General features: G+C 36.9%; 2 protein-coding genes across 2 annotated transcripts; both read right to left on the bottom strand.

Annotated features, from left to right (window-relative positions):
• Window positions 1-647: 647 nt before the first annotated feature.
• LOC128983496 (zinc finger protein 511-like) lies at window positions 648-7,590 on the bottom strand. The gene is made up of 4 exons (XM_054402797.1): window positions 7,427-7,590; window positions 6,494-6,695; window positions 4,014-4,129; window positions 648-3,417 (listed from the first exon to the last, which is right to left on the bottom strand). Exons 1-4 carry the CDS (start codon window positions 7,567-7,569, stop codon window positions 3,168-3,170), a joined length of 711 nt encoding a protein of 236 aa, XP_054258772.1. The 5' UTR covers window positions 7,570-7,590; the 3' UTR covers window positions 648-3,167.
• A 3,799-nt stretch (window positions 7,591-11,389) lies between these two features.
• LOC128983495 (40S ribosomal protein S12, mitochondrial-like) lies at window positions 11,390-16,151 on the bottom strand. Its single transcript, XM_054402795.1, has 3 exons — window positions 15,892-16,151; window positions 13,094-13,222; window positions 11,390-11,796 (listed from the first exon to the last, which is right to left on the bottom strand). Exons 2-3 carry the CDS (start codon window positions 13,212-13,214, stop codon window positions 11,438-11,440), a joined length of 480 nt encoding a protein of 159 aa, XP_054258770.1. The 5' UTR covers window positions 13,215-13,222; window positions 15,892-16,151; the 3' UTR covers window positions 11,390-11,437.
• Window positions 16,152-24,312: the final 8,161 nt, after the last annotated feature.

Here is a 24,312-nt window from a genome sequence, read left to right as displayed (position 1 = left end):
TGGCGAGCAACAAGTCTGTCTTATTTCGTGACTCTGCCTATAATTGTGAAACAGTAATATACTTTTTGCCAAAGTATTATTAATGCACTTAAAGCTGTTTGAATTCTTAAGCCCTTTAAAAATTAACGCCACCTAATATATTGTACAGTTACAGTACTGTGTTGAAGTACATGTAGAGTAATTCACTGAGTAGGCCTACATTGTTTTACGTTTTGAAGACGTTGTCTATAACAATACTGAGCACACATATTGGCTGACAATACAGATTCTGAATTGTAAATTGAAAATAAACTTCTAATTTGTCCATTAGTTAGATTTATATTGATGTATTGTTAAATGACGTTTCATATTAAACATTTAATTTTGATTATCAGCAAGTTTGTTTTTCGTACCTGCTCAAGTTTACTAAATACTTTAAATGCTTGTTTTATGAGGTAAAGGGAAAATTGTCAGATAAATTGGTGAGGGGACGGTAGGTTTAAATAGACGGCAGCATAAATTGGGGGGGGACTACTCCTTTGGCTTGGGGGGGGGGGGTATTGCGCCTCTGGGTTTGGGGGGGATGGGCACCTCTGATGGTATTCAAACAAGTAGTGTGTCATTTTCTATGCTTCTTAGGATGTAGAATTGAAAAAAATCTTAATAAAGTCAATACAACCGACATTTTATGAGAAATGCCCCCGCCGCAGCAAACCTGCCGACTAAGCGAATTTCTATACATCTGAATTGATTTTTTATTAAATCTATTTAAAAAACATTAGGTTTAATTAGTACCTAGGTTTGCTGCTACAAGGAAACTAATAAAGTGTATTTTTTGTAAAATATTATAGCTTGTTAGTATATTATAAATTTGCCAAGTTTTATCAAAATATATCCATAAACAAATAAGCTACAACATTTAACATTATACTCCATAAGAATAACATGGGAATTTTAAATTTACTGTTTTTTTAATTTTCTCCGTTACCAATAACTCTACAAAAACAGAATGCAGGATAACCCACTAAAAAAAAAAAAAATTGTGAAAACATGTAATGGGTGTGAAATTTAAAATACAGGAGAATACAAAGCAGTAATAGTATTTACTAAAAAAAAAGACTTATGTATGAAAAAATAGCGAAACCCGTAAAACAATTGAAAGAAATTTACCAAATTTTTAAAGTAGGTAATTTTTTTAAAGTTGAAGGTATGGGATTTTTGAAAATAGCTCAAAAATATTTTGTAGAAAATTTAATTTCTGCCCATGAAAATTCTTTCAAAACATTTCTAGCTCTTGCCGTTTTCAAGCTTTAACCGTTTGAAAAAAGGGTTTTGTGGTTTTTAGGTGACCGCCATTTTGGATTTTTAGGGATTGAAATTTGAAAATGTGACTTTTTTAATGTTTTACTTTGATTTAAAATCACGTTTTACAATGTTGCTAAATTTCAGGTCTCTAGCACGTTTCTAGATGGATATACCAAAGTCGGTAACTTTAAATGCTAATCACCATAAGAATAACATTGGGTGGGAATTTGAAATTCAGAGGGGGTTAAAATTTGAAAATGCGACCTTTTGGAATCCCCCGGGGCTTTGGGCCCAAGACCAAAAAGTGTGACAAATTTCAACTCCCTACCCCGTCTAGAAGTGCCCAAACATTTGTATACCTGATCAGTGAGTGAAATAGTAATTGATATTAACTGCATTATTTTACCTTGGGGAGCGGGAAAGGCCTATCTCGCCAATGTTAAATTTGCCATTTTTAGGTACACTTTTCTTCAAAAGGTGTAAAGTTATGGCTTTCAAAATTGTAGACTATAATTATCAGCCCTTTATGTGTAAACAGACCCAATTTCAGAATTTTTCAATTAAGTGTTACATTGAAATAAAATTTTTGTAAGACACAAAAATGTTTACAAATTTTACGAGACATTAATTTTTCTTCTTCAAAACTAGCAATGTGACAGTAATAAAAATGGGTCTAAATGTTACTTATAACACAACAATTATGTATAAAAAATTTCAAGTCTCTAGGTCATTTAGTTCCAGAGATACGTGTACCTTTGTTATAATAAGTTGAACTTTCGGAAAACGAGGTGAAAACAGGGTACAGACCTGTAGCACCTGCCGCAAGCTATATTCATCATAAAATAGGCCTTTCTATATTGAGGATCATAATAGTGCCTCTTCATCGACTTTCTGCATGAGCATTCTTTTTCTTCTAGCTTCTCTAGCCTACTTCTTGATACTTTCAACAGCTTTGTACCTTTTCCTCGTAATTTACTTTTTTAAATGTCATGAGTATACTACCTACACTTTTGAAGTTACGCGGAATGAAAACTAGCTGTCGCGATGTTTTGTTTTATTTATTTCAAAAGGCTTACATCTGAATAACATATGAATGTTATGTCATTTGCAAGGGAATTAAAAGGAGAATAAAAATCAGCAGAAAACAAAATTTGTGTAAATAAAAAAAAAATCGGTCTGGCTCCCCTTAATGAGTTTGTCATATTTTTTCATGAATAAATTTGTCTTTTTCTCATAAACTGTCGGTTGTATTGATTTTGTTATGCTTGTTTTCGATTCTGCATCTTAAGAAACATAGAAAATGACACCCCACTTGTTTGGATCCTATAAATAAAAATATATTCAAAATTACTACCCCCACAAACTTTAACCCCTATAAAATTGTACTTCCACCCCCACAATGACTAGGGACTCTTCAGATTTCAAAACCTAATGGTAAGTACTATGTTTCCTGCAAGTTTCATGAACGGACTAACTTTTTTTTTTCTTGGGAAAGTTTTACCTGTACTATGTCTAGTCATCAAAAGCATTTAAACAAGCTCAGAAAATAATATATTAACACAGAAACATTTTACATTTAGTCCTTAAAACTATTAAATAACACTAACAATTTTAGTACATTACATTGTCGTCATCAATACCCTAAGATTTTTAATTTTCTTGGCATTAAAAGTTACATTCATTCTCATAATAAATATTCATAAATAAGAAGAAAATCTCCTGGACAACTTGGATTCCGAAATACCATTTTGCTCTACCTAAAAAATACTTGAATCCTATCTCTAATCGTGAAAAAAGTTACTACCTACACTTTTACTGATAGATCCAGTAAATAATTTAAGTCTCTTTAAAAACTAACTCTCCCAACAAAGATTGTTATCACGTTAAGATGGCAATGCTTCCATGAGTTCACATGTAGAAATTTCACTCTGTTCAGTTTTGTCGTTTGGTGTCGTCTTCTGTTCCTTCCTTTTTGCATGCCAAGGTTTCACAAACATTTTCCCTTGTTTTCCCCTACCAAACGTTATTGGTTTACCTTTTTGAGGTTTCTTTTCCTGGGTTTCGTCTACCATCATGGCTTCCTCACAAGGTTCACTCGTTTTGTTCTTATTGGTGTTTTTCTTGTTTCCTTTTCTGAAAGAAAAACACAAACAAGCATTATAGAACTATCCTTGAATGAAATTTCTCTTAAAAATAAACGATTTAGACATGATACGACTTTGACTGGTGTAAATTTAGTACATTGCCAACATCACAAAATTTCAAGTCGACTCGACATGAACCACACCTCAACAAGACTTAGGGTTGTACAATAGTTATTTGTGTAACTAGTGGGCGGACTCGTGTTACACATGATATTTTTCCTACAGTTACTATAAATCATATAAATTAGTCTTTCAAACACTTACATAACTTGTTTTTGGGTTAGGTTGAATCAAAATATTGAACAAAATGGGAAACGCTGCACCAGCTAATCGTAGTTGTAATATCTTCAAGTGCTGCCAGCTTATTTTCAAGCGTACACAGATTACGTGCATAAATAAAAGCACGCTGTTTTGAGTTGTTTGGTTGGAATACTGGTGTGTGCCAAAGTAAGGCTTTCTGTACTAAAGTCTGTGCAAGGAAGCCCACTTTGTCGGGTCACTTTAGGAAAAAGGATGATAAGTCTACTTGCAGCATCTAAAATCAATCAATTTACTTAGCCATTTACAGATACTAAAATCACTTACTTGCGTGACTGATCAAATCGGAAATCGGGAGGAAAGCTATGGACTTCGATGCAGTGCTTTCTTCTTTGAACATCATCCTGGGAGACAACAGAGCACTCTTCCACAAAACATTGGTACTGAAAAATAAATAAACAGTATCAGCAATCTGACACATTGTCTGTCAACTACACGGGAGGCCTCTGGTAGGCTGGCAACCCCGAGGTACCCTAGCCAACCCCCAGATCTCTCCTCTTCCGTTCTGGGTTCTATGGCCAGCTAACTTCCTCTTTTTGCTGGCCCTTCTTTCTTCTTCGCTTTCCTATTGAAGAATCTTCTTCCCTTCTCCTTTTCCTTTCGCTTTTGCTTCTTGTTTCAGCCAACCTCAGTGGTGTCATGCGACCCGTGCCGAAGAGGTGAATGCCACCGGGCTCCCCAGCGGTGGTGCGTACAGAGCCTCCAGGACACCGGTCGACCTCCTGGAGTAATTAGCCTTACCTGCACATGCGGGGCTCTGTCTGGACTCGACCTCCAATATCCCTTGCTTCTCGTGGGAACACCATGGATACAAATAAAAAATTCAACCAGAACCAAACCTCGGAGCAACTCTAGAAGTTGCACCGCCCACACCTAAGGGGTCAGCTCACTCAGAGCAAGACCCCGCTCTTGAAACGAGTGCACCAAGAGCACAGGAGGCTCTAACGCTCTCAAAACCAGGAACTTCCACTATGGACGAATCCCCGCTCACACCAGCTACACTGGAAAGAGAAGAGGAGCTTTTAAGCAGTCCTAAACCACCAAATTCCACAGAGACACTTAATGACGCCACTGAGCAACTTAGTCGTCTTAAGATGAAGAAACCGAACCTCCTCTTGGGATCTCTTAAGGTACCAGGAGGGCAATATTCCACTGGGGTTGGAGGAAGTCTCAAACTTCTCCTTGAGACTCACTTCCCTGGTTGCATTTTTGAGAGTGACGACACAGGAGTGTCCGGTTGCACGAATACAAGTTCTTGGCCGAGAACTGATCGTGAAAGCTGGAATACAGCCAGAAGGGTTGTCACTCTCTCTAAAGTTAAATGGGCAATCAATAAGTTTGGTCCATTTAAGTCTACCAGGGGAGATGGCATCTATCCAGCCATGCTACAGCAAGGACGGGATGCCCTCAAGCTCCTCCTATGTGAACTCTTCCGAGCGAGCTTGGCCTACGGGTATATCCCTCAGGCCTGGCGTCTCAGCAGGGTGGTCTTCATTCCCAAAAGAGGAAAAGCAGACTACTCTGATGCTAAATCATTCCGTCCTATCAGTCTTTCCTAATTTCTCCACAAGACCTTGGAAAGGCTGGTGGAGAGGCACATAAGAAAGGGTGTACTTCTCAACACACCTCTTCATCGCAATCAACACGCCTACCAGCCAGGCAAGTCCTGTGAAACCGCTCTGCACGAGTTGGTCAGCAGAATTGAGGACAGCCTGGCTGCTAAGGAAATAGCCCTATGCACCTTCATGGACATTGAAGGAGCTTTCGACAATGTAACATACGGAGCAATGGTGCGGGGAGTTTGTGAGCATGGACTCGAGCAATCTCTGTGTAGATGGACAGAGTCTATGCTTAACTCAAGACGCACCGTAGCCGACTTTCTTGGTGAAAAAAATGTGATCGCACCCACAAAAGGATCTCCACAGGGAGGTGTACTTTCACTCTTACTGTGGAACCTTGTGGTGGACGGTCTTTTAACTGAACTCACCAGCAAGGGCATCTTTGTCCAGGGCTATGCAGATGACATAGTCCTCATGGTACAAGGAAAATTCACAAAAATTGTAGCTGACGTCATGAACGGCAACCTACAATGTGTTAAACAATGGTGTCTCAGAGAAGGACTCAACATTAATCCTTCTAAGACAGTCGTAGTTCCTTTCACCAGGAAAAAGAACCTGGATTCTCTTTCCAGGCTGAAAATTGGCACTACTCAGCTGGGAGTGTCGAGTGCAGTCAAGTATTAAGGACTGACACTTGACTAAAAGCGGACGTGAAACAACCACCTGAATAACGCGCTGCATAAGGCCAAATGGGCGCTCATGACGTCCAGGAGGACCTGGGGAATTAAACCCCACATAGCACTCTGGCTATACGAGGCTGTGGTCAGGCCTCAGATTACCTATGGTTCACTAGTCTGGTGGACAAAGGTGAATCAGGTAACTGTCATAGCCAAGCTAGAAAGCATGCAAAGGCTCGGCACGCTACAGGCCACTGGAGCCTTCAGGAGCAGTCCATCAGCTACTCTAGAAGTCGCTCTTGGGCTGCTACCACTGGACATCTTCATCAGATCTGAGGCCCGTTAGAAAAAAAAAGGTCTCTTCTCTAAGGATTCTTCAAACCGTTAAGAACTTATTGTTAGCACACATATAATTCAAAAATGGTATACCCTAATATCCTAACTTACTTACGTAGTTTTCACTCGTGAAAATTTACAAAATAAATACAATTTTATTGGTTTTTGTACCTACCATTGGTTTTCTTTCCGCTTGAGCAGCGAAGAACGAGTCGTGTGTTTCTGATATGTGTAGGTCCAGCAAGTGGCCGGTGGGTAAGTGTTTGTTACACTCTCTGCAAGCGTAGCGATGCCGCGAGTTGTAATGCATATCAAACTCCATCAGAGAAGCAAAGGTTTCCTTACATCCTGGGACGTCACATGGGAACACAGCCACACTGGAGACAAAAGTGTAAGTTCTATTAACAACAGTTAGTTAGTTAATTAGTTACAGTTGTTCGGTTAAAATTTACAACTGAACGTTGGAGTTATCTCAAAAATGTCTATAGAGTAGGCATACTAACTAAAAAAAACTATTTCTTACAGTACCCAAAGCACTATTTTCTGTAAAAATAAGTATGAAAATCGTACATTGTAACCACACAACAATAAAACTGACAATTATTATAACTGTATGGCTTGAACCATTACTATCAGACAGAATCTTTTACTAAGTTTGCAATACAGTAATATAGTTGTTGATTTTTTTTCTCATTGACAATAAGAAATTTTTTCTTTGTTTGAAGTTCATGGTTGGTGATGGTTAGTTAATGTTGTTCAAAGGTTGTGTATTGTTTTTTCCATTGTGATGGAAAATGTCCGCAATAAAACTTTGAACAAGAAATTTACGTGTAAAAACACAATTCTGAACTAAATATCTCTCTAGAATAATTTCAACCAATTTACTTCCTTCAAACACAAGAAACCTTCACACCCCATGGAAACTATACCTTCAGAAAAAGACAAAAACTTGGAAACATTCTCTCAAGTTTATGAAGTTATTCTCGTTCCAATCTTGCTCTTCATACTTTTACATATTGATAGTTTTTCACACTAATCATTTTTTAAAGCTTCAGCCTTTGCTCACTGAATGTTGACAAGATAAATTTCAAATATGCAAAGCACTTACACTTGGTGGCACAGCTGTTCATCGTCAATATCGATGATGCCTTCACGTAGAAACATGCGGCACACTCTGTCCCCTTCTGCAAAGAGAGGGTCATTCGGAAGTCTTCTTCCAACTCCCAGTTTCTTTAGTCTTAAGTCAGCCATTATTGTGCTAGTAGTAGGATCATGTAGATTTACTTTCTTGAAAAAAAGTTTGTTCAAGTGTATTTATTGTGAAATTTTTGGTCAATATGACAAATGGTTTTGGCGTGGTATACTTTACTTTAAGTAATAACTGATTTCAAGAACACAACTTTTGGATAGTCCAGATAGTTTTTAAAACTATTTAACTTTCCTATTTTTATCCTTTGACCATACTAAATTATAGCATTCTAGCTAGTCGTTAACTTACAGAATTAGTGAGTCAGTCAGTGTGGGCTTGGATTTTGATATATTTAGATGTATGTGAAAAAACACTACCTATTTGTTCAAACCACTGGGTTTACAAGAATTAAAAAACATAAGGTCTGATGAATTCAAGTATTTTTAACTTCTTCGTTTACAACAAATACATCCTTAAAAATAACATACCGTACTGTGTACACCAAAAGTAATGCTACACTTTTAAGCATTTATATTTGACAAAACTAATTCCAATAGATAAAAAAGGGTTACATATGGGCAGCAGAAAAAACAGTTTGGTTTGGGCTCAATAGAGTTCAACATGAGCATCACGAATCGCCCTGTAGAGGTTCAAATTAAATTTCACTTCCTCCCATGTAAAATGTATTAATAACAGGCCCTATTTATTTTATTTATGTTGAAAAACTAACTTTTTTCGAACCGCTAAAAATTGGTTGTTTTACTTTTTTAATCATTTTAATTTCGTAATTATGCATGAAGAAAATAATAATAATGAGTGAAAAAGGTTAGGTTAAGTGGTGCAGCATTACACAAACTTAAGGAAAAGCGTGAGAGACTTCCAAATACTGTTGCACGGCAATCATAGAATCAAACTTAGAAAACCGCAGCACACTAAATCTATCTTTGCAAAGTTGTCATTGTTCCTGTTTTTAAAAAAAATCTCCGCCACTCTAAGCAGTGACAACAATGGGTTCTCAGCAACTATACACAATCTTTGTAATCAGCTGTTTCATTGATCTGCGTAAGTACACTACAGTAGCACTGAGTAATTAAATGTGTGATACTATTTTTGGGACAAATTATGGTATTGTTTTTAAATTGCAAAATTTCAAATTAAATTTTATATACTATGTTGTTGATGAATTATTAAAGGAACAAATAATAGATTATGCATACTTTTCATCTATAATTCAGTAAGTACTAATTATTGTGTACAATATACTAAGTGAAAACTATTACTTTCTGCAATTGATGCTCTGGAAGTAAATTCTAGGAATTTTAAGCACATTTTTAGAAGAGTAGCCTATAGTTAACGTTAATGTGTGTGTTGTGTTGATTGTGTACTTTTAAAAACATTCTTTTATTTGGCTCAAAATATGGTTAATTTAATTGTTGTCTTACAAATATTGATAATTTCTTTGTAAGGTTGAGGAGCCTCACAAGAAATACGACATGACAAATGTTTATTCATATTACATGTGAGCCTAGTAAATTATATATATTTTTATTACCTTGAGATTAAGGAAACAAAAAAGGGGACTTATTGAAGAAAGTACTCTCAAGAATCAAATGTACAAATACAGAGTTAACAAAAGATTAGAAATTAGACACTAACAAATTTTGTCAAAACATATGCTGGAATATTAGGTACAAGCAGTGCTCGATTTTTGGGGGGTAGTGTGGTGGAACGTAGTTCCAGTACCTCTCTTTCAGAAAGATAAAAATATTGGCATAAACAGGTTCTAATCACATTAAATAGGTAACAGTACTGGCACCTCATTTTTTACAAATCGAGCACTGGGTACAAGTAGGCCTAAATAATAAAGGCGTTAAATCTAGATAACTGTCAATGCCTTTTTGGTTTTTGCATGTTGCAACCTGTTGGTTCAATTTTTTATTCCAAACTTAATAAGTAAAGCATAAGGCAACCTGCCTAAAAAAAAACATAATGGATCTGTATTTTAGTGGAGGATATAAAATAAAAATATAACTACAATTGTTTTGTTTAGTTTTTTTTTTTTTTTAGGGAGGGTGCATAGATTTGTAAAACATACTAGTACTGTCGGATTATTGTACAGCATGAATGTTTTTTTCTATTACATTTAATTAAAAATAATGTATTAAAGATGGATACATGGTTGTAAGATAAATATTGAAAGTAAAACCAATCTTTTCAATTTCCCCACACTATTTTCATGATTTTTTTAAAATATGAAAATAAACATAAAAATTATTTTGTTGAAAAGGTTTTAAATAGTGAGTGCTATTTGTGGAATCATTTCCCTCCTGGCAACGATTTTAGGATTAATTCGTTCTCCTTCAAATTCTTCTTAGTGTTACAATGGGATGAGGCAGTTGGCTTGTAATGTAGAAAATGTCTAAAGAAAATGTGAACTATAAGCATGGCCTGCATAATAAGACGGAAACGACAGATTACTTGCCTCAGGTAACATGAAATACATTAGAAGCAAGTAATCTGCCTGTTCCACTGGCCTCGTGTAAAGGCGGCTAAGGCCCAAAACTGTCACAGTTCAATTTATGGCCTCCTGATATAATGAGGGTGCCTTCAAACTATATAGCCTAGGTAAAAGTATGCTTTTATACAGTATGATGCTTGTACAGGGTGGGGCAGGGAAGTATCCCTAATTTTGAAGGTACATTTAAAGACAACCAAAAATGTTAGAACCAAACTTTTTATTGAGATTAAAAGGTCACGTCTGGGAGTTTATTTTAATATAACTTAACTTGGTTTTAAATAGCATATCCTGCAAGAGGTGTCCCTAATCTTAAATGCATTGCTGCATTCTGGTTCTGGAGTTCATAATAACTTTGTGAAGCATTTGTTGTGGAATGCGGCAAAATTCAAGGTGCATTGCATCCTTTAAGGCATCGAGGGTCTTCCCTTGAACTACCCTAGACTCAGCATCACTCCAATAGAGCACATTATGCTTATTTACCGCTCCAGAAATATGGAAGTGTGCCTCGTCACTAAACAAAACCCGAGCAGCATGAGGTAGTCCCGCACTTAAGATTTCACATGCCTGCATTCATTGTTGCCAGTCCCGTTGTGTGAGTTCATGAGCAACTACCCTCTTGTATAGATGGAGGTGTAGGTCCCCATGGAGAATAGGAGGCACAGTATGACTAGAAAACGCCAGCGCGGATGCATGCTTACAAGCAGAACTTTGAGGTGACTGCTAAATCGATCTTCTGACAAGGTCAATGTTTTCAGGACCCCGGACGGTTCTTTGAGCTCCAAATATCCTTCGCAATACACCACCAAAAACACGAAAGTAATTCACCCACACCAAATTGTAACAGCTTTGCGACAGGCCACCCGATAACAAGTTTGCAGCCAACGGTAGCTGCACAGCAACAATAGACAGATTTTTGAAAAAATACATCTCGAGTGCAAAAGCACATTGCTCACTCAAACAAGCCAAGTCTACTACTGAAAGTGATATTCTTAGAAATTCCCAAAACAAAAGCTTCATTTGAGCCTAACCCCATTCCTCCAGCACACCCCCACTACTCACAGTGCGATCTTAAAAGTAGGGATAATTCCCTGCCCCACTGTATTATGTATAATGGTACAGTAGTCACAACTTTTGTCAGATTTTTTTCCAAATTCAGGGAGATTTTCTTTGTAAAATATTTGAGACAAAACATCTAAAAAACTTTCAAATGCTAACCATGCTATTTTATTTCCAAATTCGTGTAAACACAGTTAAATTAGCTGTTAAATGTCTTTATTTCATTTAACAAATTTACTTAGACCTACCAGGAAACTAATAACCATTAAGACTAAAGGGCCTACTGGAAATATTAAAAGAAACCTAGATAAATCTAAATGCAATTTATTCAATTCTAACAATATATATACATACATTTACTTTGTTGGCGACTGTTTGATTACATGTCCAAGATCAAATTTACCCCTGACGCACTTAATCTTCACCCCCGGTACGTCCTTTAGACGCCCTACTCTCACTAGCACAACATTGTGTTCTTGCAGATTGTGTCCTATACCGGGAACATAAGCGACCATTTCCTTTCCAGTAGAGAGCCGCACCAAGACGCACTTTCGATTAGCCGAATTCGGTTTCTTGGGCTTCTTGACCAACGTTTTTAAAACGACACCTTTGGCAAAGGGCTTGTTAAAGCCGAGCGGGTTTCTGTTCGGCCTCTTCTTGAAGTGTGGGCCTGACTTGTGCATACCTAGCAACGAGGCCATGTTGCGGCACCACACTGCAACCAAAACACTTGAGTGATTCACAAAACACATGGTTCAGCACGGTATTTTGTTTGAAGTTTTTTCACTAAATAACACATAAACAAACACAACACAAACAATTGGTTTCATCACAGCACATTTACAACAAAACAATTCACATTTTAAATCAAGCATTCCAGTTCAAAACCCACCATGATTAAATGATTATTTTGTAGAGGATGATCGTACAAAATTCTGGATAGTGACATAAAAATAATCTTGTTAAAATACAATTAGAAGTTTCTATAAACAACCAATGACAATATAGGCCTAAGATTCTAATTGAATTTGACCAGCCCATTTCACCTGTGTAGGGCCTACCCAGCTTTGCTACAGTAGTTCAATTGTAAACGTTTATGTGAAGGAAAATTTGCTAAAAATTTTGATTAGACAATCAATCTTTGGCGTTAATTAGCCTAAACCAAAGCAGGCCTTTAACTACTTTGGTTAATTATTAATACTAATATGTGTAGAATTTAACCCTAAGGCCTGTTTTACACAGCTGTCGGGTGTCGTTTAACCAGCAATTGGGTGAAGAAGTTTTCATATATACACGACATGTGTCGTGGTCGGTTAATCACTTACGGTGTCAGGTTAACAAGCCGGCTGGAGTAGTGGGCGCAGCGGCCTAGTGTGACCGTTCACATACAAGCGGATCCTGTCGTGTGTCGTCAGCACCATGTATACTTTAGTTCAGTTGGTTGTAGTTATTTGTGTATAACTTTTGGTTATTTGTGCCTAAAGTAGGCCTACTGATCATATCGGAAACATTAATTACCGTAGGCCTACTTATTTTAATTATTAAAATAATAACAAAAAAAGAATCATCGAAAAGAAAAAAACACCAACTCTGTTTCTTAATCCGTTTAAGGGTGGACCCAGTGCACTCAGTTCTTCCCTTTTCTTCTTTTCAACCATCTATACAAAAGTAACATTGCAATCGCTCTATTAAACGTTCCATTTCTATCCCTACGACACACATGTTTGACAAGCCGGAGACATATTTCTATCTCAAAATAGCGTAAACAACGCTAATTTCAGCGTATTGTTTTTAAATGTTTCCCGTGGGGAAACCCCCGGACCCCCGGTGGGCCACCACCAGCGACCCCTGTTTCAAGGACACTCTTGCCCCCCCCCTAGTTTTGATCGTGGGTATGCCCTTGTAAACAGGTAGAGGGATAGTGACTGAAAAGAACCGAAAATAACTTTTAAATACAGTCAACAGTTGAGTTCATGAAACAAAGAGATGAAATCAAATTTGAATTTACTTACTTTGTAATGGTGACACAGGAGGAAGAGTGGTCAATGCATTACAAACTGGTCCTACGGAGGGTTTAGGGCTCAAAATTATATTTTTCACTACTGTTAACACATGTTGACGAATGAAATTCATAGTGGAACCTGAAATCACAAAAGCCACACCTGTGTAAACACAATAGTCTACAGATTACTTAGTAGCTTACCAAATAATCCATATGATTGAGCTTTTTAATAAGGTCTTCCTGCTACCTAAAACCTAAAGGGATTAGGCCTAAGTATATATTCAGCCTACACACCTAATAGAAATACAGAAATAGAAGTGCAGACACTCTTCCTACACGCATCCATGTCTATAAATTTGATGTGCATGTCTTGATTGATTTTAGTAGCCTAGGCCATACACAATATGCCTAGAGGCCTATGAAATTATCATTTTGGTCTTGTTGCTTTTTAAGTTGTTAACTTGGCTAAATTGAAGTAAACTTTTTGATGCATTTGGATCTCAGCTGAGCCAAGTTAATTCTGTTAAAATATTTACCAAGTCTAATTTTGTTTTATGGTAGGCCTAGTATGTTGGACAATGGGTAGACTTTCGTATCTGTTGGCACAAACATCAGAATGAAAATATCGATTATTCGATATATCGTTTGGTTAGTTAGGTAAGGTTAACCTAACCTAACTAACCAAACGATACCGTATATCAAATGAAACAATAGAATAATCAATATTTTCATTCAGGTGTTTGTGCCAACAGATATGGAAGTCTACCCTGGACGGGTATTACGGCCAACGCCTTTCTAAACTCTTATAAACTTAAGGTCAATTTAGCTAAAAAAAACAGGAAAATGTAAAAAAAATTGAATCTGCCATGAACCCCTGCAAGGCTGCGTGGTCATTGGTAAATGAATCTAGAGGCATACCAACATCCAAGACTGTAAGGTGTAATGCTAGTCCGGATGACTTTAATAGCTTTCTGCTGGGAAATGTAGAGCGTGTCTTAAACACCATCCCCGTAACAAACCAAGATCCCTCACTTAATGTAAGACGGGTACCCCCAACCATTAGCCTAACACAATGGCAACCTATCGACCAAAGGGACATAATAAGGATTGTGTCCAGGCTTAAGTCATCCAAAAGATAAGATATATATATATATGACCACAATAGTCCTGAAGGCCATAGTAAATGAAATCGCAGAGCCACTAGCCAGTATACTCAACCAATGTCTGAGAGTAGGTGTCTTTCCCGACATATTAAAGATGGCCCGTACCGTCCCTATGTACAAAAAGGGAGAACCATCAGACCTAAATAGCTACAGGCCCATCTCGCTGATACCTGTGTTTGGTAAGGTTCTGGAGGCTGTAATGAAAACCCAGTTGGTGGATTTTCAAGAGTTGTACACCTAGCTACTTAGAAAACTCACCCACATGATAAGTCCACACTATTTGCTGGTGATATACCACGCTCTCTTCCATAGTGTATTGAGCTATGGTCTACTGCTATGGGGACACGCGCCTGCTTGTGAGGATATCCTCATACTCCAGAAGAGGGCAATTCGTGTGATTACTTTTAGTAAGAGACTGGATCACTGTAAGCCGCTCTTCATGAAAACAAAAGTCCTAACAGTCTATAACCAATATATCCTTCTGTGTTCCGTCCATGTTAAAGGCAACCTATTAAATTTCCCTACAAGAAGTACCATACATGCACATCAAACCAGGCGTAACAATGAAATATCGGTACTTGAGTATTAAACGGAGGCCACCTAACCTACAGTTTCTTAACTTAGCTATGATAATACTGATTATTAGTAAACCTTCATTCGATGTTTTCACTATCAGCAAGTTTGGTTGGTTAGGTTAGGTTATGATAGTTTCATTTTATAACTGATATAGCTGACCAGACACAGTGACAGGCGATGACAGGTAATGGCGCGCGCTCCGGTCAACGACCCTGACCTTGGCCTACTTGGAGGGGATTCTGCGAGTAGGCACATGACTCATCTGATAACGCTCGACTCACAACAATACTAGAATAGTTCTACTACAACATCTATAACAATTTAACCCTCTATAAGTGCCGCGGCGCGTTTCGTAATGGTGGCCTCCGTTTAATACTCAAGTACCGAAATATCCCTTTCTGCAGACTCAAAAACAAAAAATTCATACCCGACCATGGCACTCATGATCTACAATAGTCTACCCCAAACACTAAAGAACCTATCTCCTAAATTTAGCACTGCCCTGAAGACATGGCTAAAAGATAGACCATATTATAGCCTGAAAGATTTTTTTGAAAGTGTGGGTGCATCCACCGCCATGACCTAAAAGTTTTATCTAGGCTAAAGAGAAAAGTTTTTGTTTTTAGTAATATGTAAATAGTATTGACACAACCTATCCAGCATCGTTGGTCTTGGTGACGAAGGAGGTAATTAAGGTAATTCTATAAATTTAGGGAGTAAAAGCAAAAGGTTGTTTAATTTATTTGTGTATAGGCTGACTTAGCCTACTAAGCCCGGTGAATGGGGAGGGGATGAAGTAAACTATTCCCGTTTGGTTGGGGGGGGAGGTTTGTTACGTGACACAGAAAAAAAAAACATTACTCCAAAGTAAAATTGGCCAAATTGGTTCCGCAGAGAACCTGTGATATAATAACGGATTAAGTTAAGTGAAATGTTGATTTTGGTTCGATATAGGCTTATCACTTTCAAATTATTATTTTTTCAAAGTATTTATTATCGAATTCAAAACAAAATTGGAAATAAATGCTAGAGATTTGTATTTGTTGCCTAGGCCGATTGCAAAGCTTACCTTCTGAAATTCTGGTTTCAAGATTTCTGAGTGGTCATATCCTCTTCCTCCACTGTTACAATCCTTAACAAGCTTTTTTACAAAAACAACACTCCACTGCACGTTTAAAACTTCAAAGTCGTTGATAAATAAATAATATCAGGTTAGGTAAGTTTTCTTTTGGATTGGTTCAGAAAATATATTGAAGTAAAATTAAAACGAAAACTTAACCCTAATGTGTAGAACGTAAGTGAAGTGAAGAGGAAGAGAATGGAGGTGAGGGAGGAGATCCAGATGAGAAGAAGAAGAAGAACAAGAACTAAAACATTTTGTCTACTGCTTGACTTTTTTACTCTGCTAGAGAGGCTAGCTTTTATTTTTGATAGTACCATGCAACTTTAAAGTTTGTTTCTGAATTCCTCTCTTAGTTGCTTCCTGAAAATTGTTATTTACTAATAATTAAGGATAGCTGGTACTGTTGCTTTTAATGCATTCCTCCTATTATTATTTTTTAATCCACCATTTATTGTTGCTCTATTTTATTTCTTTGTTTTGAAGTACATATTTAGAATACAGTCCAGTGGAAGAATGTTGAAGGTCCTTAGAGAGAAATGCAGGATAGGACCTAGAAGGATTAAACATTAAGGAGAGGGCACGCTAATAGAGATATACGTGTTGCGGAGAAGCCAGGTTTAGCAGAACACTAGAGGGGCACGCGGGAGCCGTAGAGTGGCAAAAAGCCGCCGCTATAACATGGGAGAGATAGGAAGAAACGCGACGCACGCTGTTTCGAATTAAAATTGCTGCTAAACTTAGCGATAAATGCAGGATAGGACTTAGGAGGCCTAAGATAGGACCTGAGACTATCTTAACTAGGGTTTATAAAGTCCTGGGGCCCATTTCATAATAAACTACAAGTTACAAGTTACAACTTGTAACTTGTTATTTCCATTAGATTTGCATTGGGCAATCAGCTGATTTACTAATAATATTAGTTTGTACTTTATTATGAAATGGGCCCCTGGTCTGAAAATTACAAGCCCACGGAATTAACCATCTAAAAGAACTAAGATCAAATTTATGTTTAAATATGTTTTTCTTGATAATGACACGACATATCAATATTGAAATTAATTTTGTGTTGATTAGCTCTGACACTGTTTTAGAGCCAAAGTCAACTTGTTAATATGGTTGATTTGTTCGTTCCTTATTCAGTCCAGCTGTTCCCGTTCCTTCGATGGCTGTTCCTGTTGAGGATTTTATATAGTACTAGCTGGCCCGACAGACGTCGTCCTGTCCTATTGTGGTTTTATGTCACATGCTCGTTCATTTACAAGATGAGCTCGTTCGCATGGCTCAATCACGTCCTGGTTGAAGTTCGTTCGCTACGCTCACTCACCTTTAGGTTGGAGCTCGTTCGCTGCGCTCACTTGCCTTCAGGTTAGCTCGTTCGCTACGCTAACTCGTCTCCAGGTTGAAGTTCGTTCGCTACGCTCACTCACTTTTTGGTTGCAAATTAGCTGTTCTCATAAATAAAAAAAAAAAATATAGTGCTGCACCCTGTTGGTAAACCTATTAACTTTTTTAATGCTATTGAACATCACAGAATCAAATTGTTTAGCTGCACCAGCTGTTAAGATTCTTTAATTCCATTTAAATATGAGTACTCATAAGGTTAACATGGGAAACTCCAGAGCCACTGGGGCGGAGCCCTATTGACGGATCTGCACCAAACTTCACACAAACCATCCTTGAATAATGCTTAATAATGCCTTAAAGTTTCATTACAATCTGTCGAGCGGTTTCGGAGTCCATAAAGGACAAACATACAAATATACAAACATACAAATATACAAACATACATTGGATTTTATATATATAGAAGATTGCTTTGTTTAGTGCTATATAATCAAATATCTGTTTAATATATCTTTTAGTATCACCTGCTTATGTTGGTTGTTCTAATACGTTCGCAGTTTGAAGTGTTAATGTTTTAATATTTTTCCTTTTTTACATCAATTATTAATAAAGTATGTATTTAATTCCCTCATTTCATCAGTTCCTGGTCATTGGGCTTTAAATAAATGACCCTTATTTTTAATTAAACAGCTCTTAGTAGTAAAAAAACGACACATCATCTCACACAATTCTATTAATTTCTAATTCTACATAGACTAGGTTTTGTATTCATTGATTCTACACTTATCCTTCAGTCATAGGTGGCGTCCCCAATATCAAAATCAATGATTGATAATTGTTCATAATTTACTCTTTAAAGGTAGATAAATAATACGAATTTTGCAACCAGTCTTAGTTTAAGCCGAGATTCCAGTACCTAATAAATCTACTACATTTGTTTGTACGCCAGTGGTATTTTTAATTGAGCCAACTTAAACCCTTTTAAAAGGAATTAAAGCGGTCCAAACCCATTGTGGCGGGGATTGAACTCGTTCCTCCCGCACCCAAGTCTGAGACGCTAGCCACTAGACTAGCAATGACTCAAGGCGTGAAGGTGTCATATTTTATATCTTACCTTATACGTTGGGCTATTAAATAATTATGCTGATGTTCAGTTAGTGACAAGATCCTAATTTGAACAGTCTCCAATCCAATAATACCCCAAACGAAGCAATATGAAAGGAAAGCATTATTGGTTTAATTTTTAAAAATAGCTAAGATTCCTGGTCGCGTCGGGGAAATCGTTGAAGACGTTGGGGTTGGACTGGAGCCTGTTAAATTAAACATGGACAGGATCAGTTGTCTGGTTGTAGTAGACTGTCTCCAGCGAGCCAGTGGCGCGTGTGGCCATCAATGGAGGCGGCGCAGTGACAAAGCAGAACTCTCACACCACTGCGCCGGCGCGTTGCTAAGGCGAAACAGATGCGCTCTGGCGCCGGCCGCCGGCGCAGTGCACATCGCCCACGCTGAGCTGCTAATTGGCACACCACACTAAGTACTCAGTGTGGCGTTCCGCAAGGATCAAACTTTGGATCAATATTGTTTTAACTATGTAAAGGTTTCAATGTTATTGATAAATCTGATGGTTCCGTTTTTATTTCGAGTTACAACTGACGATTCTGATCTTAACGACATGTATGATCTTAAATCTATATACAATAACTAGGTTACTGTAAGAATTGATTCATGACTGAAAGACACTGCTATCGATGGGGACTATGTCGTATGCAGTTGACATAATTTTAACTGTATTCTAAAACACACACGTCGATGCAAATTCAACCCATCAATAGATCAATTTTTTTGCGAAAAGGTTGTAGCCTTTGTTGTAGGTTGTAGGCTTTGTAATGAACCTTGAGTGAAAAGAAAACTGCTGAGACAGCTGATCTTTTGTTAGAAATACGTTTACAATTAACAAACATTATTTAGATGTCTAGAATCGTCTTTCTCCATTCGTAATACGTGACTTCGGAGTGTACTCTTAACTCTAGTTTTGAATGTTTATTGTTGGTTAATAAATTCGCAGAAATAAACCAGAGGGTCACCTCATCTCTTCCAAAACCTCCTCTAAAACAAGGCCGCGGCCTTGATGAGTGGCAACGTCGCAACGACCGGCCTATTGTAATGGCAATACTGTAACCATAGAAACAGACATGTAAACATAAACATTGCGGCGAACGCTTTATTATTACAAGATCCATTCCTGTAGGCCGGAATTGCGGCGTTGCCACTTTGTCTCGCCGCAGCCTTGTATTGGAGGCATATTCTCAATACGCACTACTGTATTAGTTTTGGCAACTTACTACGATTGAAATTTACAGCCTAAGGCGGTTCCCAACAGCTTTATAATGTAGCTGCATTGTTGCCATCGTGTTGTAATAAGTGCTTAAGTGCTAACCTAGCTTGCTTTGGGCACTTAGCCACTTAGTGCATCTATGTTACCGCTATCGTGGGAAACTCGCTCGTTTGGGATTGGAAAACATTTTATCGGTCATTAGCCATAGCTTTTAACACTTTCGCTGTTCTGGCATTATAGTGTTGTATATGGAATTAAATGGATGTTTATGTTGACTGTTGACTTTGTTTTGGTTTGACGACTAAATCTTAGGAGGTTTGCAGTTTGGTTAAAAATTATTATTTTCAGTATTTCCAAATGGAATTTTCGTAGTTTGATTCTTTAATACAGTATTGTTTTATTATAATTTTTAAGGATCGCCATATATCAAAATTACACCTTTATTAAATACTTGTTATACTTATAATATAGCTGAAGTCACTTGTAAGCATGTTTTAGTACGTATATGACTTGATTACTATTTATTCCTTGTTTTTATACCAACTTCAAAAATCTCAATTTACTAAAATATCTAATTACAGTCTGTCGATGTCCTCTGAAATTATCAATAAAGTAGTGCACTCAGGAAATTAGCGCACTTAAACGCTAGAACACAAAATACCCCCGCCGCAGCAAACCTGCAGACTAAGCGAATTTCAACTTGTCTGATTACATATTTACTAAAATACTTCCATAAATAAGACATATTTATTCCCAATTTAAATAACATTAGATGTAAGGAGTGCTTAGGTTTGCTGCTACGGGGAAGGTAAACAGTGTTTTTTGACCAAACAACAATACTGTAGGATGAAATAAAAAAGTTTGCCAAATTTGATCAACATATATCCATAAACAAGTAAACTACAACCGTTTTCATTTTCTCCATAAGAAAAACATGAGAATTTTAAATTTGCATTTTTTTGAATTTTCTCCTTGACCGTTAGGCATACAACAATGCTTCAGTATACTAAATTATTTCTTTTTTAAGCTCTACAAAATGGTTGGGAAAGAAATTCTAAAATTTTATGTTTTAGGGTCAAAAATGGGGAAAACCCATTTTTACCCCATAAAACTCCCCATAAACCCCTGTTCCCATGGTCCGATTATGCTGGATCGCGAACTCGTTTGAATAAATGTAGGTTTACATGTTTGTACCTAATTTCATCAAAATCGGATCATTTTTGCTCGAGTTATCGCGCTAAAATATATATGACAAAAAATATATATGAATTTGAACGGATGGTGTTTTTGGCCTCTAGGGACCAAGGGACCTCAAAACGAAAAAAAATCGGTCTCGCGTCCAGGTCTTACCATGAGTACCACGGTAATAGCTTATTCCCTATATGGGAAATTCGCTAACACATCAAACAATAAACAGGAGGCGTCGGATACGTTAGAATTAGAGCTCTTGAATATCTAAAATTCCACTGAAAACTTTGAATATCTACTGTAAACATCCTTCACCATAGTTTAGGTAGGCCTACTATTAGTATAAATTAAGGGCTTTGTCTACTTCTTTAATCTATACTATTAGTTAATAACAAATTCTTTAACCTATGTTCAAATCCAAAAAGCAGCACTGTCTTTTTTAGAAGAAAAGGGATGTATGCATAATATTAATCGTTTATTTAACTTTATTATAAACAACTTTAACGAATAGTAAGTTACGAAAACCAAAGTAACCAATATACGAAAAAATAAGTTAAAATTATATTTTCTACATAATAGGCCTAAATGAGTGATGTAACTTTTGACTACAGTATTTGCAACTTACTTACTTAGTGTCATCATATGATTTTAATATGTATTTAATTATTTATTAAGGTGCTGTTCATAATTCCTTGACTAAGAAAACGAAATGTTCTCTTTTTGCATGAAACGAATATGAACAAACACAAAGACTCTACATCAATTGTTGGTCCTTCGAGCCGGATATTGTATTCCCGACTTTAAAACTATCCATTGGTCCTTCGAGCTGTTTATAATTTTACTCTCTTTTATCTGAACCATTAACTTTAATAACATTTTATTGCCTTCTTTATAATCGTCTATCGGTACTTCGAGCCCAGATATTGTGTACTCCTACTCTGAAACTATCCAGTAAAAATCGTTACGTTAATTTGTACTAGTGTACATGTTGCTCAAATTCGAGCAATTACAGAGTATTACAGGAGCTATTTCAAAACTAATAACAGTCATATTTACAATGTGAGTTTAAAAGAGTCAACTTAAAGATTACCGGTGTGTAACTCAGACCATGTTTATCTTCGTTATTGATAATCCTAAAGCATTCCGGCCGGTTTTCTCCTTCTCAAAATGCCTCGCTGTACAGGCAACACAGGTCATTGATAGAGGGCCAATTGAGAACGAAAAGTCGTTTTGGGGTAGTGTTAGGGCGCATTTGTAACCTAATAGTTGAGATTGTCCAGGGTCAGGTGCTTACGCCTCCTGTCTATGTTTCGTTTGTGTCGCTTGGGAGGCATTAAAAAACAACAACCACAAATTATAGCTACACAAAACAACGATAATTGCACAAATTTTAGTTACAATCATGCTAACACGATCCGTCATAGCGACACAAAACAACGATAAATACACAAATTTAAGATACGTTATATTAATAGTCAAAGATACAACCATAACACGATCCGTCTTGGGGGCTATGTTTACACAAACTCAAATAGTAAATATTAAATGTACTCAATGCGTGTCGTTGAATTGAAAATAAATAACAGCAATTCAATTTCATGATGGATAGCCTCTGGATCATTAAAATTAGCAGAATATGGTTTACTTTACCTTGCCTAAAATGATCCTGTTTAGTCGTCAAACACGACAGCTGTTTCGTGCTACAATGAGCACATCTTCAAAGTAAAGAAACACAAAATCAACACATTTCGCCCGCGGTTGAGCACGTCAAAAACACATAAAGTACATGAAGTTCACACAAACACAACATATTGAACACTTGGCCAAACATCATGACCTACACATTACCGGCGCCGCGTCGCGTGTTCGCGGTACTTGGCCAAGGCCAAGTGTTTTAATATGTTGTGTTTGTGTGAACTTCATGTACTTTATGTGTTTTTGACGTGCTCAACCGCGGGCGAAATGTGTTGATTTTGTGTTTCTTTACTTTGAAGATGTGCTCATTGTAGCACGAAACAGCTGTCGTGTTTGACGACTAAACAGGATCATTTTAGGCAAGGTAAAGTAAACCATATTCTGCAATTCAATTATACAGCTGATCAAAATGTAAACATTTATGTTCTTCATAAGGATAACATGGGAACTTTCAAAGCCACTGGGGGTAGAGCCCAAGGGACTTAATCAAAAATATAAGGTCAGTTTGCAAATTTACGCGACACGCTCTTTCTAATGAGACGTCAATGGATAAAATCGGTTAAGAAATGGCGGAGGAGTTCAACCGACAAAGTTTCATGTAGCATATTAAATTATTTAAACTAGTGTCCCTGTTGCTCGAATTCGAGCAATTTCTAAGTATTAGAGTTGTTATTTTAAAAGGAATAACGTTCATAATTTCTGATGACTTTAAAAGATTCGACCCAAAGATTATGGAAATATTCCAGATGTAGGTACATAACAGAATATATAAATTTATTCAGGCTCTCTCGCTTTTTTCCATTGTAATATTTACGCCAACCCGAATTCAAATCCTACTATAATATTATAAATGAGAAAGTTTGGATGTATGGATGTATGGATGTATGTATGTATGTATGTTTGTGACGAGTAAACGCGAAAAATACTGGTCGGATTGGGCTGAAATTTTGCATGATGATAGCTCACATTCCCGATTAACATATAGGCATATTCTTATTTAAAAAATCCTTTCGGGCTCCGCCCCAGTGGGTCTCATATACAACTATAGGGCTAACTCATTCATATTTAAAGGGAATTGAAGAATTTAGCCAGCTATTTCAACTAAAAAAGTTGGTTCTATGATATGCAAAAGCATTAAAAATTTATAAGATTTACTAACGGGGTGCAGCACTATTATTTTTTTCATTATTTATGAAAACAGCTAATTTGAACTAAGCAGCAACAAAAACTGTGATTCGCAATGAGAACTGTTACGTGTAGGATTATGTAGGACTGTTATGTGTTAGGAACTGCTATGTAGGATTGTTTACAGTTATGTTGATGTTTTTAATTTCATGAATAATTTGTGATATTTTGCGAATTTTTAATAATCTATCTTGCTCTATTGTGTACTTCACAGTGGTAGAACATTATGGCTATGGTACATGTGTAATACTATAGCATACCGTACATTTGAGGAAGCAAATTTTCTCAAACCGTGTCTTCTCACATGGCAAATGCAAAGACGGAGTATACCTATTTTATACTTATTTGCCAACCCCGTACGAAGGATGGGTACTCTGCTAGTAGTAAATATTTCATTTCAACCAAGTCAGTAAATGTTTGTAGCAAACTGTAAAATTAGCAAACTTATTGACTGTTTAAAATTAATATATGTTCATCTTCTCACTTTTAATTTCTGACAACAGAGTAAATGCAATAATCCTACTAATATTATAAATGAGAAAGTTCGGATGTATGGATGTATGTTTGTGACAAGTGAACGCGAAAAATACTGGTCGGATTGGGCTGAAATTTGGCATGAT

The sequence above is a fragment of the Macrosteles quadrilineatus genome, unplaced genomic scaffold, assembly GCF_028750875.1.
Source record: "Macrosteles quadrilineatus isolate MER2022 unplaced genomic scaffold, UCM_ALF_1.0 Scaffold_1__1_contigs__length_201487025, whole genome shotgun sequence".
Classification (NCBI taxonomy): domain Eukaryota; kingdom Metazoa; phylum Arthropoda; class Insecta; order Hemiptera; family Cicadellidae; genus Macrosteles; species Macrosteles quadrilineatus.
Note: the sequence above shows the minus strand (reverse complement) of the source record. Positions and strands in the feature narration are given on the sequence as shown.

Bases quoted from the DNA above. Each gene is read 5' to 3' on its own strand.
- LOC128983495 (XM_054402795.1), bottom strand. From the start codon at position 13,214: ATGAATTTCATTCGTCAACATGTGTTAACAGTAGTGAAAAATATAATT. The intron at 11,797-13,093 runs GTAAGTAAATTC...TTTTGGTTGCAG, and splicing joins TCCTGTGTCACCATTACAAA to TGTGGTGCCGCAACATGGCC.
- LOC128983496 (XM_054402797.1), bottom strand. From the start codon at position 7,569: ATGGCTGACTTAAGACTAAAGAAACTGGGAGTTGGAAGAAGACTTCCG. The intron at 4,130-6,493 runs GTAGGTACAAAA...TTTATTTTTCAG, and splicing joins AAGCGGAAAGAAAACCAATG to TACCAATGTTTTGTGGAAGA. The intron at 3,418-4,013 runs GTAAGTGATTTT...TTTTTCTTTCAG, and splicing joins CGATTTGATCAGTCACGCAA to AAAAGGAAACAAGAAAAACA.